The 16,562-nt window shown below is 46.6% G+C and overlaps 1 protein-coding gene across 2 annotated transcripts in view; it reads left to right on the forward strand.

The window, feature by feature from the left end:
• Positions 1–16,562, forward strand: part of IRAK2 (interleukin 1 receptor associated kinase 2) — a 60,150-nt gene that overhangs the window by 22,717 nt on the left and 20,871 nt on the right. Inside the window, exons 3-7 of one of the 2 annotated variants that reach the window (XM_019428182.2) lie at positions 3,328–3,465; positions 9,790–9,881; positions 12,277–12,471; positions 12,555–12,619; positions 15,341–15,455. In XM_019428182.2, coding sequence (XP_019283727.1) covers positions 3,328–3,465; positions 9,790–9,881; positions 12,277–12,471; positions 12,555–12,619; positions 15,341–15,455 — 605 coding nt within the window. The remainder of the gene's footprint in view (positions 1–3,327; positions 3,466–9,789; positions 9,882–12,276; positions 12,472–12,554; positions 12,620–15,340; positions 15,456–16,562) is intronic. The other variant, XM_019428183.2, reaches the window with a different exon arrangement.

The following is a 16,562-nucleotide window of genomic DNA, read 5'->3' on the forward strand; positions in this document are numbered from 1 at the left end:
TATTTCCCACATGGGTGGAGGCCATAGAGGTCAGCCCCAGATGGGCTGGTGGCGTCAATGTTCCCGTCAGCTATGTCCTGACAGAGAGACAAAGATTTGAGCAGAAAGAGAAATGATGAAGTCCCCAGCAATAGGACGCTGCAGTGAGGTCAGGCCAGGATGTTCACCCTCCCCACCCGCCCCTCCATTTGATGATGAGGAAACCAAGGCTCAGCCGGGGCCTCAGACAGGGGAAGGTGCTGTTTTTTTCTGGGGCCACAGACAGCTCAGGGTGCAGGTAGGACCTTCAGGAAGGCAGTGTAGCTCGGGAACATCTCCTGTCGTGGCCTGGCATCTGCAGGAAGTCGCAGTCTTGGGTCCCCTTCACCAGCTTCATTGCGAGGGGAGCTGGGGCCAGGCTGTAGCGGGCCTCGTGAGAGGAGCCCCCACTGCCCTTCTGCCTCATACACAGATGTCCTGAGATACCACCATGGTGGCCCTTTGAGGAGCACAGGAGCCCCCGCCTTGGGGCAGTGTGTGGCGGGAGGGTCCTGGGAGAGGCGCCAAGCCAGAGAGGGGAGGGCAGAGGCGACGAAGACTCCAAGTGGCATGGGGTGGCCCCTTCCTCCTGGGGCAGGGGCACAGGGTTCACTTTATACCCACCTGGGAAACGGGAGGCTCTGTCCCCACTCTGCTCACCAATTCACATTCATGGCCGGCGATCGTTCACTTTGTCATTTTTGCACGAGGGCATGTGGAATGAACGTGGAGGTGTCATATAAGGCAAAGGTGTGTGACTCCATGGGTCTGGCTGCAGGGCTGCTGCTGGAAAGGACTCCCCTGCTTCTAGGCTCTCAATTTTGGCCAGAAGGTCTTCGGCCTCAGGTGGGGGTGGGGGTGCAGCCTGGCCCATAGACAATCTTCTGAGTGCCTGGGGACCCCAGATAGGGGGTGGGGGATGAAGTGTGCATTCTCCCCGGGGGTCCCTGCTGTGGGTGTGAGTCCTGCCCACGGCCCTGGCCTCCCCTCCTTCCTGCTTCAGTGAGTCTTTCCTCTGCCTTCTCCCTCCGGCGGGTCTCCTCTCCTCCTTGAACCGCTGGTTCCCTACTTGCTACTTCCAGGGTTGTGGTGAGGATACTTGTAGTGAAAAGATCAAGAACACATCTTGGTGGGTGGCAGAAAACCAGAAGTGAGTCAGATCTGAATCTAGAGAGATGGCCTGTTTGCTAATCTAGGTCAGAAGGGGTCTCTGGGGCTGATGACTACTCACTCTACCTTGGAAGACTCAGTTCCAGTCATTATTGTAGCTAGCTTGCTTCCGGATTTTTATCCCTCTCGGGAAACATACTTTACTGTGCAACTAATGCATGACCATCGTTGAAAATTTCTACAATGTGAATAAACGGAAAACTAACCAACCAAACCCATGATGTAAAATAATTGATAACCACAATTATCAATTGCGGGAATAATCACTGTTCACGTTTTGTGTATATTCTTCAGGTTCTTTTTTTCTTCGTTATTCTATGCTTTCATATTTTACAGAAAACTGGTTACATAGTCTGTAGACTCTCCTGTCACTCAAAAGTGTGTTAACCCTTTTCCATGTCAAAGGAAAACATTTAGTTGCTATTAAAGTGAAAAGAAAACCCACACAAGTTAAAAAACTTAAATGAGCAGTCACATTTCTAGAGAAAGAAAATAGAATGCTCTTGCCAGGGTCTGACGGCGGGGAAGGATGGGAAGTTGGTTTTTAATGGGGACGGGGTTCAGTTTGGGAAAGTGAAAAGGTTCTGGAGTTATCTGGTGGTGATGGCTCCATGGCAGTGTGAATGGACTTAATGTCACTGAACTGTGGACTCAAAAACGGTGTAGGTGGTAAATTTTATGTCTTGTGCATTTTACCACAATAAAAAAGATATAATAAAACTAAAAAAGAAAAGTGTCGATGGTTCAGAATTGTGTTCAATGAAAACTAAGATTCACATCTTACCCTCCTTATACTAAATATTTTAAAAATATAATAGCAACAAGGGGCACCTGGATGGTTGAGTCGGTTGAGCGTCAGACTTCGGCTCAGGTCATGAACTCATGGTTCGGGCGTTCGAGCCCTGTGGCGGGCTCTGTGCTGATAGCTCGGAGCCTGGGATCTGCTTTGGATTCTGTGTCTCCCTCTTTCTCTGCCCCTCCCCTGCTCACACTCTGTCTCTCTCTCAAAAATAAAATTTTAAAAAAACATTAAAAAATTTTTTTAAAAATATAATAGCAACAACAATGAAGTTCCCATGTTTGGAGCTAAGCAGACACGTGCACTGTGTCCCTTAGTCCGCACAAAAGAGGCGAAATGTCAACCGAGCTGGGACTTGATAGAGCTTTCCATTTCAGAGCCTGAACTCTAATCAGCTCCGCTCTGCTGCTTCTTTTTCTTTTTTTTTTTTTTTTTAAGTTTTTTTTTCTTTGAGTTTATTTATTCTCAGAGAGAGTGAGCATGAGTTGGGGAGAAGGAGAGAGAGAGAGAGAGAGGGAGGGAGGGAGGGAGAGAGAGAGAGAGAGAGAGAGAGAGAGAGAGAGAAAGATATTCACAAGCAGGCTCCATACACTGTCAGCGATGTGGGGCTTCATCTTATGAACCGCGAGATCATGACCTGAGCCGAAGTCGGCCACCCAACCGACTGAGCCACCCAGGCGCCCCTGTTTCCTCATTTCTAACCTGATGAAATGCAAACAGCTTGTGGGAATCAGAAGCATGCCCCTGGCACTCTTGGTGCTCAGTGGATGTAGTCTCTGTTTGCAGGGCTCCCACCTGTGAGACAGGGAAGGATGCACATGATTCCACTGTGTGTGGAAGGGGAACTGTAGGACTGCCAGACTTGTGTATTTAGGGGCTCAACTAGGCACTTGGTGAGGTGAATATCTTTAATTTCCTCACGTGTTCAGGGGAACGTACAGTCTATAAAGCCCTTTCACGTCTATGTTCCCATTTCCTTCCTCTCAACAGCCCTGTGAGGTAGGCAAGCAGGCATGATTGTTATTATCCTCTCCATTTTATAGGTGAGGAAACAGGCTCAGAGGAGAGTGCCTTGTCCAAGGTCACACAGCTGGCAGGGTTGGAAGCCTGTTTTGTGTGACTCAGTGTCAGAGCTGGACTGATCACAGGAGATTGTTGTCTCCCCCCATTACTTTCCTGGGGAGGCTGAGACCCAGGAGGCAAAGAACCCAACGGGGCCCAGTGAATTCTAGGGAGAGCCCGGAATAGACCCCAGCTCTCTGACTTCTAGACCCAGCGACTTGGTGGCTACCCCACTTCATGGAGTAATACTAACTTTCTTTCTTTTCACCTTGTTTCAGGGAAACCAGTTCCTGAAATCAAATCCTCTTTCCCGGATGCTGTGAAGCCGGGAAGACCTTTGGCAGCTTCTGTAAGAAACACTGAAGATGAACAGGGAAAGGGGCAGTCTATGAGGCCAGCCGCCTTGCCAGGCCCGGGTATTTTAAATTAAAATTTTAATTTGGAGTAAATGTATCTATAAGGATTTTCAACTCAGCATATAATAGCAAAAAATTGGGGCACCAGGCAGGCTCAGTCTGTTAAGTGTCCAACTTCAGCTCAGGTCATGATCTCATGGTTCACAAATTTGAGCCCTGCATCGGGCTCTGTGCTGACAGCTCAGAGTCTGGAGCCTCCTTCAGATTTTGTGTGTGTGTCTCTCTCTCTCTCTCTCTCTCTCTCTCTCTGCCCCTCCCCCACTCACAGTCTGTCTCTCTCATTCTCTCAAAAATAAATAAAAACATTAAATTTTTTAAAATAAAAAAATAGCAAAAAATTGGAAACAACCATGGGGATGGTAAAATTAATGACAGTCGGTCATAACAATACAATACTGTTAAAAATGATGTAGATATTTTTACATATGTGGAAACATGCTCATAATATATTGAATTAAAACAGCTAAAAAAGTCAAATGACAGAACATATACCGTTTATTATCACTTTTATAGAAAGAAAGAAATAACTCTGTAATTGAGGGCTCTCTATGTGTCGGACATTGTTCAGAGCACTTCAGAGATGCTGACTTATTTAATCCTCAGCTGTCCAAGTTAGGTATTTTGATTATCCCCATTTCACAGATGAGGAAACTGAAGCACAGAGAGGTTGAACAGCCTGCCGAGGTCAAATGCTTTGGGGCCCAGGTATTTTACCTATGGTTTTACAAGTCCCCAGCATGGGCTGATCCTGCTGCTGGCTCCGGCTGGGAGCCCGATGACCTCTCTGTCCGTTCTCCACAGGCCGCCTTACCCTCACAGCTGTGTGCTGAGGGCACTGATGGGAGCTGCCTGCCCCCACTCCCCCACCTTTCTCCCTAGTACCAGCCTGCCGCTTTGTGCTTAAAACATTCTTTTTAATGTTTATGTATTTTTCTGAGAGAGAGACAGAGTGTGAGCAGGGGAGGGGCAGAGAGAGGGAGACTTAAACTCTGAAGCAGGCTCCAGGCTCCGAGCTGTCAGCACAGAGCCCAACGCGGGGGCTCGAACGCCCACGAACTGTGAGATCACGACTTGCGCCAAAGTCAGATGCTTAACCGACTGAGCCACCTAGGTGCCCTGCTGCTTTGTTCTATAGCACCTGAGGCACTGAAAGGAAAAGTGATTTGCTCAAGGTCACACAAGTAGAAAGCATGTGAGCAGTGTGATTTAAATGCCCCTGTCCCTAACCACCGCACACACCACTATCCCCAAGCCTCTCAGACCATATGTGCCCATGGAAGGGTTCAGGAACAGTTTGCCAAATGATGGAAGGACTCAGCCAGTGGATGACTTCCCCGGGGGGTGGGGGTGGGGCCACTGCATACATCCATGTGTCCATTCTCACCACCCCTCCCTGGGGGCCTGGCCTCCCTTCTGCTCTTCTGTGAGCTGAAGGTCCCAAATCCATGAAATCTCAGTTCATCGATGCTGTTCCTGAAGCCAGAGTCAGCATTGGCTGGGAGGAGCATGCCTGGGGTTTTGTACAGAGCTGTATTTGAGTCCCACCTCTCCCTTTCTAGCAGGAGAATTACATAGCTTCTCTGTACCTCGGCTTCTTCATCTAAAAAAGTGGGCACAATGGGGCGCCTGGGTGGCTCAGTCGGTTAAGCGGCCGACTTCGGCTCGGGTCATGATCTCACGGTCCGTGAGTTTGAGCCCCGCGTCGGGCTCTGTGCTGACAGCTCAGAGCCTGGAGCCCGTTTCAGATTCTGTGTCTCTCTCTCTCTCTGACCCTCCCCTGCTCATGCTCTGTCTCTCTCTGTCTCAAAAATAAATAAATGTTAAAAAAGTGGGCACAATAGTGAAAGCCTATGGCATCGTGTTGTAGTAAGGAATCAAATACCTCAGTGTTGCTACCATGTAAGCGTTTATTAAATGTCAGTTAATATTAACAGCATTCTGGGCACCCCAGATAGGTTGAAGCTGGGAAAATAATTCTGGCGCAGGAAGTCTGAATTGTTAATTGTAGCTAAAGATAAAAACAAGCAAAAACAAGTGCAGAACTTTGAGCAGCAGTTAGAGATAAGGGGAAATGGTCCTAAAGCAAATGTGAAAGTGGTTGATGGCCAGAGGAAAGAGTGATAGTAAAAGAGGGAAATTCTAGGGGACTGCTGGTCCAGATGGAGGAGGTGATGGGGGTTGCAGTTTCTTCTGGTATTCCTTACCTGGGCTACTGTAGAAACCAGCCTCATCTGGAGAGACCTTTGCACTGTTCAATCTCTTAAATGGCCCTCGGGAGCACATGTGCCCCCGCAAGGGGAGATGATAAACACAATCTACAGACAGAGAGGGGAAGCCAGTGGTCTATCTTTGCCCAAACTAAAAATAATCATTAATTTCATCAGTGACCCAAACCTTGTCTTCTCTTGGGAAAACCCTAAGGTTCCATTGGGCCCCAGATTTCAACATGACTGATTATCTTGTTGGGGTGGAAAATATGGAGGTGGTGGCGGGGGAGGACAGAGATGGGTGGTGGCAAAGGTGCCCTTCTGTGTGGGAGACGCTGGCCCAGGAACTTCTGGTGCCCCGCTGAGTTGTAACCCAGGGACGTGGGGGCTCTGGCTGCTCCCCACACCCCCCAACCCTGGACAGCTGGGGAAGGATGCCGAACCTATTGAAGCTTCATGGCTGTGAAAGTGGCAGGACCAGGATCCAGCCCAGGCCAGTTGTCCCGGAACCCACGAGGTAACCCGTCTGTGCCGGCTGCCTTGTGGGTGGAAAGGAAAGGGGGAAGAGACATGGAGGAGAAAAGTACGTGAGCAGCCCATTAAACAGATTCAGAGACAAGGGCTTTAGTAGCTTGAAATACTGTCACAAAGCCTTAGCTGTAGGAGAGGCCATTGGGTTCTCAGTCAGCATCTCTTATCCTGCACGTATTTTTACCACGTTTGGTACTCCCCGTGTGCCAGTGACGGAGCTTGTGTTTTGTAACTGTCATCTTGTTCATTTAGTCTGGACGAGAACTCTACAAGGAATGGGCTTTTATTGCTCTTTTTACATTTTATTTATTTATTTAAAAAAATTGTTTTTAATGTTTATTTATTTTTGAGACAGGGAGAGACAGCATGAACGGGGGAGGGGCAGAGAGAGAGGGAGACACAGAATCCGAAGCAGGCTCCAGGCTCTGAGCTGTCAGCACAGAGCCCGACGCAGGGCTCGAACTCACGGACCGCGAGATCATGACCTGAGCCGAAGTCAGACACTTCACCGACTGAGCCACTTTCTCTTTTCACATTTGACAAAGCCCAAAGAAATGAAGCACAAGTCACCCAAGTGCAAATCTTACTAAGGAAGGAGCCAGGACTTGAGCCCATTTCTCTCTGATGCCAACAAAGCAGACGGGGAAGCTGTAGAGGCCACTCCACTGCCAGCCACAGGGCAGGATGCAGAAAACCCCCAATCAGATATAGCACCACTCTGACATTCTGTCCTCATGCCTTCAGTGACACAACTCAGAAGGACAAGATTCAGGGTATTCTTCTTAGGGAAGCAGACATGCCAGAAAGATTTCTGTAGGATTTTTTTTTTTTTCTTCCAGTAAACGTTTGGCACATGGAGGGTTAGTGATTTGGAAATGACCTGTGTGAAGATGAGTGTCTTCCTGGACCCAGTGCTTCCCCCATGCATTTACAAAGCAAGGGCTGGCTATTCTCTGATTTGTCCACCTTGTGGTGTTGGCTCATATCCCATTCTGTTTTCCCTACAAACCACAGGGATAAATAGCCACTCCTCCAACTAGTAGCCCTCAGATGTCACGAGGTCAGACCTCAGTGACCACCCTCCCAACCCAAGAGGCCTAGTACAGCCTTCAGGTGAACCCCAGGCATCAAGCCAGACCAGAAGGTCATGGTTTATCTGAGGCCAGTACTGGCCCGGGAGTCACCGGGCAAAGGGAGAGGAAGAGGGACCATGTGTGCAGTGAGAGCCCCTGTCGTGAGGCAAGCTCTGGGCTGGGGACAGGACAGAATTTGAGGGAAGAACCGGGAGGGAAATGGAGTGGCCTGGAGCAGCCTAGAGCAGCGGTCCCCCAGGGTGTGGAGCCTGGCTCCCCAGTGGTACCAGAGAGCATGCGTGTTAGAAAAGATGTATATCTCATGCACAAAAAACTAGGGGTTTCAAAGCTAAATACATAATATGTGAATTAAAGGGGATTGAAAGAAAAACATCAAGTAACTCACAGGGGAGGCGGCACAGAGACATGGCCAACAGTTAAGAGATGGATGAACATGACCACAGTCTGGGGGACACAGGCCAAGGGTACTGAGCCAAGGCCAAGAGCAGGCAGGGGCATGGGTAGAGGCAGCGGTGGCAGGGAGCCTTACTCCAAGGCAGGGTCCCTGGGCCTGCCAGCAGAGGCCTACATTGGACTAGGTCACCTGAGAAGCAGGAAGATTTTCACCGGACAGGGGCGTCTGGATGGCTCAGTCTGTTAAGTGACTGACTCTTGATTTTAGCCCAGGTCATGATCTCAAGGTTTGGAGATCAAGCCCCATGTTGGGCTCTACTTGGGATCCTCTCTCCCTCTCTCTTTGCTCCTCCCCTACTGTGTGTGCACTTTCTCTCTCTCTCTCAAAATAAATAAATAAACATTAAAAAAAGAGAAAGATTTTCACAGGACAAATGCCTGAGAGAAAATGGAGAAGGTAGGTGCTGGGCAAGGCTGGGAGAGACTTGGGGCCCAAGGGAAGGAGAGAGGGTGGGAAGTTTGGGTGGGAGTGTCTAAGGCAGGCCTACCTGGTGTCTTTAGGGAGATCAGGACCCTGGGTCTCCCCTTAATCTCCCCTCCACAGTCATTTACTGGGGGGAGCAGCCCATGGGAAGCACAGGGGAATGTGGGGGATTGATTTGAGAGGGCGGCAGGTCTCTCGGTCAGCTGCCTAGAAGTAGCAGCTGGTCTAGAACAGCAGCCCCAGGGAGAGAGGCTTAGGATGCACCTCCTCTTGGGCCTTGTGGGGATAAAAGATCCTCAGCTTGCATTACGTGAGCTTTGTTTTATCAGCTGCCTGGGTTAATAGTTTAGCGAGCCTGATATTAGTTTCAGCATGGTGCCCTTTTCAGTCTTCTGAATTAAATTTTTTTATGGTCAAAGTTCCAGATTAATCACTCATTTCCTGATGTTGTAAACCAGAAATACCTGAAGCAAGTGGATTGGGCCAGCAACCCTGGGGTCAAGGCCAGGTTCCCTTGGAGGGCTGGCCCCAGGTTACTCAGAGACCATCCTAGCCATGGGGCCGCTGGGTATTTCCACATGGGGACATCTGAAGCTCCTGGCTTCTGGCTGAGGCCTGCTTCTGCATTGATCAGCCACCGCAGCCTGTCTCATGCCTAGCTTGCACCTGCTCTAGTTCATCTGACTCCAGACTGCTTTGTTAGTGTTCAGGTTAATCTTTTGGCGGAGGCTGGTGGGGAAATGTCACCTCTTTAACCTGGCTTTTACTGGACCCCAAACTACACTTCAAGCCTTCTCTCTCCTGAATCTTCTTCATTTACTAAGCGGTGAAGAACATGGACTCCAGAGTCATGACTGTGTGCCCCTGGAAAGGTTGCTTAACCTCTCTCTGCCTCAGTTTCACCGTCTGTAAAGAGGAGATGGTAATGGTCCTTATCTCCTAGGACTGTCTTGAGGTTTAGATGACGTGACAGTATTCGCTAGTTAAGCTTGCCTGGAATATTTTCTGCATGCCTGTGCTTCCCTGCTGTCATACCTCCACTCAGCCAGTCTCACTCCCTCAATGCCTTCTGACCTCATAAGCACTTTTCGAAAACATTTCCCCATCTTTCAAGGTCAAATGCTCCTTCCTCTGTGAAACCTTCCTTGGCCTCCCAAACTGCTTTGGTGGCCTCTCCTGCCTCTGCCCTTGGGAGGCTGGTTATTGACATGACTGCTGCAATGGAGTTTATTGGAAGGAGGGCTCCCTAGCTAATCACCTCTGTGTCTTTCACTATTCCTTGTGTGGGAGGTGGGGCGGAGTAGGGCTTGGAAGTCACACGGATCTCCGTTGGAAACCTGGCTCTGCCACTTCATTGGCTGTGTGCCCCTGAGCACGTAGCCACCTCCTGCGCCTCCATTTCTCCACCCATCAACTGGGAATCACATAGAACCAACCCTGGGGCTGTGGTAGAGCTTCACTGAGGTAACTTGTAAGGAGTGTGTGGGCTGGCCCCTGGGGGTGTCAGAAAGTAGCAGTTGTCATTTGGGACACAAATGTGTGTTTGTGGAGTGAATGAGAACCTGGTTTGGTGTGGGAACTGGTTGAGGACCCCTCCTGTCTTCCTCCTTTCCAGGGCCTGCTCCAGCCCGAGCCAACCTCCTGCCTCCTTCCGAAGATGCCCTTCATTCCTTAAAAACCAACTTTCCTGTTTCATCTGATTCAAAGGTAAATCTTCCTCACCCCCAGGTGCTACCTCCCCAGCTTGTGGCTCTCACTCAAAAACCCAATGTATAGGGGTGCCTAAGTGGCTCAGGTCATGATCTCAAGGCTTGTGGGTTCGAGCCTCACTTTGGGCTCTGTGCTGGCAGCTCAGAGCCTGGAGCCTGCTTTGGATTCTGTGTCTCCCTCTGTCTCTGCTCCTCCCCCACTCACACTCTATCTCTCTCTCTCCTTAAAAAAATAAACAAACATTAAAAAATTTTTTTAAAAAGAGAATGTATTGGGGTGCCTGGCTGGCTCAGTGTGTTGAGTGTGCAGCTCTTGATCTCAGGGTAGTAAGTTCAAGCCTCATGTTGGGTGTAGAGATGACGTAAATAAGCTTAAAAAAAAAAAAAAAAAAAGCAATGTATTTACTTCCTTGGATCAGTCTAGGCTCTAGTGGTTAGGGGGATGGGGAGAAAGTAGACTCGTGGAATTACTCCAAGCTTCTAAGATTCTACATGCAGGCTGTCAGTGCAGCTGGGTGCTGGGGGTTGGGGGTGACTGAAGAGGGTTCATTTCAGTGAATACATGTAGTTCTTTTTTAATTTTTTTTTTTAACGTCTATTTATTTTTGAGACAGGGAGAGACAGAGCATGAATGGGGGAGGGTCAGAGAGAGAGGGAGACACAGAATCTGAAACAGGCTCCAGGCTCTGAGCTGTCAGCACAGAGGCCGACACGGGGCTTGAACTCACGGACTGTGAGATCATGACCTGAGCCGAAGCCGGATGCCTAACCGACTGAGCCACCCAGGCGCCCCAGTGAATACATGTTTTTAATGAGCTTTTCCATTATATGTGTTTAAATGAGGGCTGATACATGGCATCTTTTTCCCCCTCACAATATGTAAGTAATGTTACATTTATACTAAGTCATTTGCTTACAAACCACCTCTCTTCTAACCTTTTTTTCAGCCCAGTATATGTCTGAGTTACCCTGAATATTCAGTGTCTTGGGTCCAGGGCCACGTATGACTTTTGTGGGTATTTAGGCACTTTTGCCTTCCTAGGCCTTTTCCTTCCTTTGTTAAAAAAAATAAAATAAGATTTTTTTTAATGTTTATTTATTTTTGAGAGAGAGAGACAGACAGAGTGTGAGTGGGGGAGGGGCAGAGAGCGTGGGAGACACAGAATCTGAAGCGGGCTCCAGGCTCTGAGCTGTCGGCACAGAGCCCGTCGTGGGGCTTGAGCTCACAAACTGCGAGATCATGACCTGAGCAGAAGTTAGACGCATAACCGACTGAGCTACCCAAGTGCCCCTAAAGATTATATTTTATTTTATATTTTTCTTTTTCTTTTTTTTAATTTTTTTTAATGTTTATTTATTTTTGAGACAGAGAGAGACAGAGCATGAACGGGGGAGGGTCACAGAGAGAGGGAGACACAGAATCTGAAACAGGCTCCAGGCTCTGAGCTGTCAGCACAGAGCCCGACGCAGGGCTCCAACCCACGGACCGTGAGATCATGACCGGAGCCAAAGTCGGACACTTAACCGACCGAGCCACCCAGGCGCCCCTAAAGATTATATTTTAAAATTGCATCGGCACAAAGATGAACACAATCCAAACTGGATTAAAAATTAAAAACATTTTCTTTGACTCTAAAAGTTCATTTTTGCTCTTCTGACTTTAAAGTAAATCAAAACATTTTGGTGGGCCTCTACAGCTGTCCTGGGCAGGGTGCCTGGCGGAGAAGCCAGTGCTTTGTGGGTCTGGTTAATGAAGCTCTTCCATAAAGAAGATGGGCACTGAAGCATGTGTTTTTAAATAATAATTTTCAAAGATAGTGTAATAATTGGGTGAATGATCATGGTATAATGTTAAATGAAAACACCAGAAATCAAAACTAGGAGTATGGCATGATCCCAATTTAAAAAATAAATCTGTACATCTACTTTATAAGAACTATCTTCAACATTAATAGCAGTTCAGTGGATAATGGGATCATGGATGATTTTTTTCCCTTCCAATTTTCTAAAACTGTAAGAGCAGATACAGCTTTAAAAAAAAGTTAACTTTCTGTGCATCTATTTTTTTAAATGTTTTATTTGTTTTTGAGAGAGAGACACACACACCAATAAATAACTACTACTGCGTTCGCATTTTGATATATTTTCTTTAATCTTTTCTGTATTCATATATGTGTGTGAATAAACACATTTAATAAATATAAATTTATTTATATTAAGCACGAGCTCAGCCATTGATCAGCTGTGTGACCTCATCTCAGCTCTCTGACCTCCTTGGTTCTCACCTTTGTAAACTGGGGAAAAAATAAAAACCCCCAATCATGTGCCAGGGACAATAATATTTTCCACATTAATTCCATATTAAATTCCATCTCTCCTCTCTGCATTCCTAGGACGTTAGCGTCTCCATTCCTAAGCAGGAAACACTTTTGAGTATGGCTGAAGACAGTCTTTTCTGGAGTGAGGCAGACGTGGTCCAGGCAACTGATAACTTCAACCAAAGCCACAAAATCAGTGAGGGGACCTTTGCCGACATCTACAAAGGGCAAAGGCATGGCACGCCATTCGTCTTCAAGAAGCTCAGAGAGGCGAGCGCTTCTTTGTTTCTAGTAAGGGGTGGAGCCTGTATGGGTGAGGCTGAATTTTCATGTTTCATTGTCTTTTCCCACAGGTGGCCTACTCAGGTCCTGGATCTATCGAAAAATTCTTCCAGGCAGAGGTACAAGTTTGTCATAGGTAAGCCCCCCCTTTGGAAATACTTTGTTTAATAATGATGACAACTAACCCTTATATAGTGCTTTCTGTGTGCCAGGCATGTCTTAAGTATTACACATCTAAAAATTCACTTAATCCTCACGAGAACCTTGTAATGGAGCTGCTGTTATCAGCATTATTTTACACAGGGGCAAATTGAGGCCCAGGGAGATTAAGTGTCTTATTCAAGATTCCACAGCTAGTAAATGGCTGCATAGTCCATGCTTTTTCTATGTAGCAACTATATGCATAGATTAGACTTATCACACAACCTTGGTTCACTTGGTCCAGCTCGTTCCTTCCATTTTTTGAGATGGGCAGAAACTGACGGTTTCTAACTCCAATGGCAAATCCATCTTAAAACTGTATCGCTCCAGAGCAGGAATTGGCAAACGATGACTGATGGGCTAGATCTGGCCGTGCCTGTGTTTGTCTGGTCTGATTGCTAAGAATGGGTTCTCCATTTTCGAATGGTTGAAAAAAAGAAAAAGAAGAATATGTCATGGCACATGAAAAGTACATGAAGTTGAGATTTTGGTGTCCATAATAAAGTTGTACTGGGACACAGCCACACTTACCTATTTCTGTATTCTCTGTGGCTGTTTTTGTATGATAGAGTACAGCTGAGTAATTGCAACAGAGACCATATGGCCTATAAAGTCTAAAATATTGGGGCGCCTGGGTGGCGCAGTCGGTTAAGCGTCCGACTTCAGCCAGGTCACGATCTCGCGGTCCGTGAGTTCGAGCCCCGCGTCGGGCTCTGGGCTGATGGCTCGGAGCCTGGAGCCTGTTTCCGATTCTGTGTCTCCCTCTCTCTCTGCCCCTCCCCCGTTCATGCTCTGTCTCTCTCTGTCCCAAAAATAAATAAAAAACGTTGGAAAAAAAAAAATAAATAAATAAATAAATAAAGTCTAAAATATTTACTATCTAGCCTTTTACAGAGATATTTTGCTGACCTCTAGTCTTGAACAATAAAGGCCTTCAAAAGTCATCCTGAAACCTGCTCCTTTTACAGATGGGAAACTGAGGCTGAGAAGTGAAGTGAGCCTGCCTGTCACAGAGCTGGGTGGGGATTGGGAAAGAAAAGGGGAAGGACCTAGGAAGACTCATTCTGGCTCTGCCGTCACTGATGAATTTAACAAATGCGTATTGGGCACCTGTCATGCTCTGGACGCCAGCTGTCATTCAACCTTGGCAAGTCACTGTCGGGGTTTCCTCTGCCAATGTGTAGCCTTGGGCGAGTAATGCATGATTACTGGAGAGTATTTTAAGAAATAAGGAAAATCAGGGGCGCCTGGCTGGCTTAGTTGGTAGAGCACACGACTCTTAATCTCAGGGTCGTGAGTTCAAGCCCCACGTTGGGTGCAGAGCCTACTTAAAGGAAAGAAAAAAAGAAAATCAGAAATAAGGAAACAGAAATCACCTGTTTTCCATAGCATCTATAAATAACTACTACTGTGTTCGTATTTTGATATATTTTCTTTAATCTTTTCTGTACTCATATATGTGTGTGAATAAACACATTTAATAAATATAAAATATTTAATAAATAAATAAAAACATTTAATAAAAGATGAAAGTATAATTCCCCTTCCCATTTTGGCAAAGTGCTTTTCTTGAGTTGGCAGATACTCCTTCACTGAGTGGGCAAATGTTGAGTTGTCAAGACCCTTTTTTGGCTCTAGAGAGTACAGTTGTGAAGAATACACAGCCCCTGCCTTGGGGAAGTTTAGGGTCTGGAAGGGACTGAGTGTAAATGACTCTCATGAGTGTGAAACGTGCAGTAGCATGGCCTGGGGAAGTGGGGGAGGGCAGAGGGATTGGATAGGAGGCCATTACAATAGTCCTGTGGAGTATCCATCAGGGCCTAACTCAAGGCAGAGGAGGGAGGAATGAAGGGGACAGTTGGAAAGCTATTTATGATGGTGAATGCTGACTAATTAGATAGGGAGGTAGGAGGGTTTCCACGAAACTGGATGGATAGTGGTGCCCTTTGCTGAGATAATAACCGTGGGCATGGAAGCAGGTTTGGGACTTGTTGAGTCTAGACTGCTAATCTGCAGCATCGGAATGCAATTAGACATTCAGGTCTGGACCTTAGGGACGGGCTGAAATGAGAGACGTTGGGACATTCCTGATACAGGTGGGAGATCCCTGGAGACACAGCTTATCAAACAAGATGATGAGCTGGGGATACTTACGCTTCAGAGGAAGGCAAAGGAGAAGGGTCTTAGGGAAAAAGGCCATGAAAGAACAGTCAGAGAGGTAGGAAGAGGGTCAGGAGGGAATAGTGACTCAGAACCCAGCAGAAGAGGATTTCAGGAAGAACCCAGTCCTGGGAGTCAAACAGACCTGTGGTCTGATCCTGGCTTCACTGCTTGCTGGTTGTGACTATGAGCCAGTTCCTTGACCTCTCAGCCTCTGTTTCCAGAAGATGGGGTGGTTAAGATGTTATGTGCTACCAAGCAGTGAGGCAGGATAAGCTTGAGCTCCTTGACTTCAAGCTTGTAGAAGGCAGGCAGTTTTCATCTCTCTACCCTGATGCTCAACCCTCAGGGGTCACAGCATTTGGTACCTGGGAAGCCACTGGTGGCCTCTGAGGGGTAGCGGGGGCAGAAGAGGGGTGGGAGGTGAGGAAGTGGAGCAGTCTTTAGTTATTCTTTCTGTCTGACTCCTCATCTCTGCACTAATTCCTGATTTCAGATGCTGCCACCCCAACGTCTTACCTTTGCTGGGCTTCTGCACCGGAAATCAGTTTTACAGCTTGATCTACCCATATATGGCAAATGGTTCTTTACAGGACAGACTCCAGGGTCAGGTAAGGGGCTGGATCATGGTCAGAGAACAGGACCAGGTAGCATCTAGGTAGGGACTCAGGGTTTAAGGACTTCCAGATGGGAGAGGGGCCATCCAGAGAGAATTTAGGTTGGGTTAGATAAGATCTGGCTAAACATCTTCAGATAAAAGCCTATACAAATTATTTGACAAGAGGCATTTCATTTAAGTCAAGAGCAAGACAAAGGTATCCCATAGCACTCATTTTATTTAACATTGTTCTGGGGGTGCTAGTCAATGCAATAGGACAAGAAAAATAATTAAGAGATACAGAGTATGGGAGAAGAGGAAGCAGATTTTTATTTGCTGAGAATGCTATTCTATTTTTTTTGAAAGCTTCCAAGATTATTCAAAAAATTTTAGAAAACTATATAAGATTAAATAAGAAAATATTAATTTATATGAGAAAATAAAAATTTAGCCACTTTGCTTATTAATAAAAATGCAAAAATCAACAGTATTAGCCAACAGCACACCTGTGCAACTTACAATAGCATCTCAGGTATAGCACTCTGTTCTTTTTTTATTTTATTTTATTTTTTATTTTTTAACATTTACATCCAAATTAGTTAGCATATAGTGAAACAATGATTTCAGGAGTTGATTCCTTAATGCCCCTTACCCATTTAGCCCATCCCCCCTCCCACAACCCCTCCAGCAACCCTCAGTTTGTTCTCCATATTTTTTAGTCTGTTTTGTCCCCCTCCCTGTTTTTATATTATTTTTGTTTCCCTTCCCTTATGTTCATCTGTTTTGTCTCTTAAAGTCCTCATATGAGTGAAGTCATATGATTTGTGTCTTTCTCTGACTGACTCATTTCACTTAGCATAATACCCTTCAGTTCCATCCACATAGTTGCAAATGGCAAGATTTCAGAGAATGCTATTCTATTATATATTTGCTTCCATATTTATGGACTATCTCTGGAAAGATACAAAAAAACTGGTGTCTTGGCTACCTCTGAGGAAGTGAGCTAGGTAGCTGGGGCATGGGACAGGGGGAGAAACTTTTACTACATACCCTTTGTGCCTTTCACATATTATGTGAGCATCATACCTACTAAAATTACAGTTTTAACAACAAACAAACC

The sequence above is a fragment of the Panthera pardus genome, unplaced genomic scaffold (genome assembly GCF_024362965.1).
Source record: "Panthera pardus isolate Hobbes unplaced genomic scaffold, ASM2436296v1 HiC_scaffold_8, whole genome shotgun sequence".
Taxonomy (NCBI): Eukaryota; Metazoa; Chordata; class Mammalia; order Carnivora; family Felidae; genus Panthera; species Panthera pardus.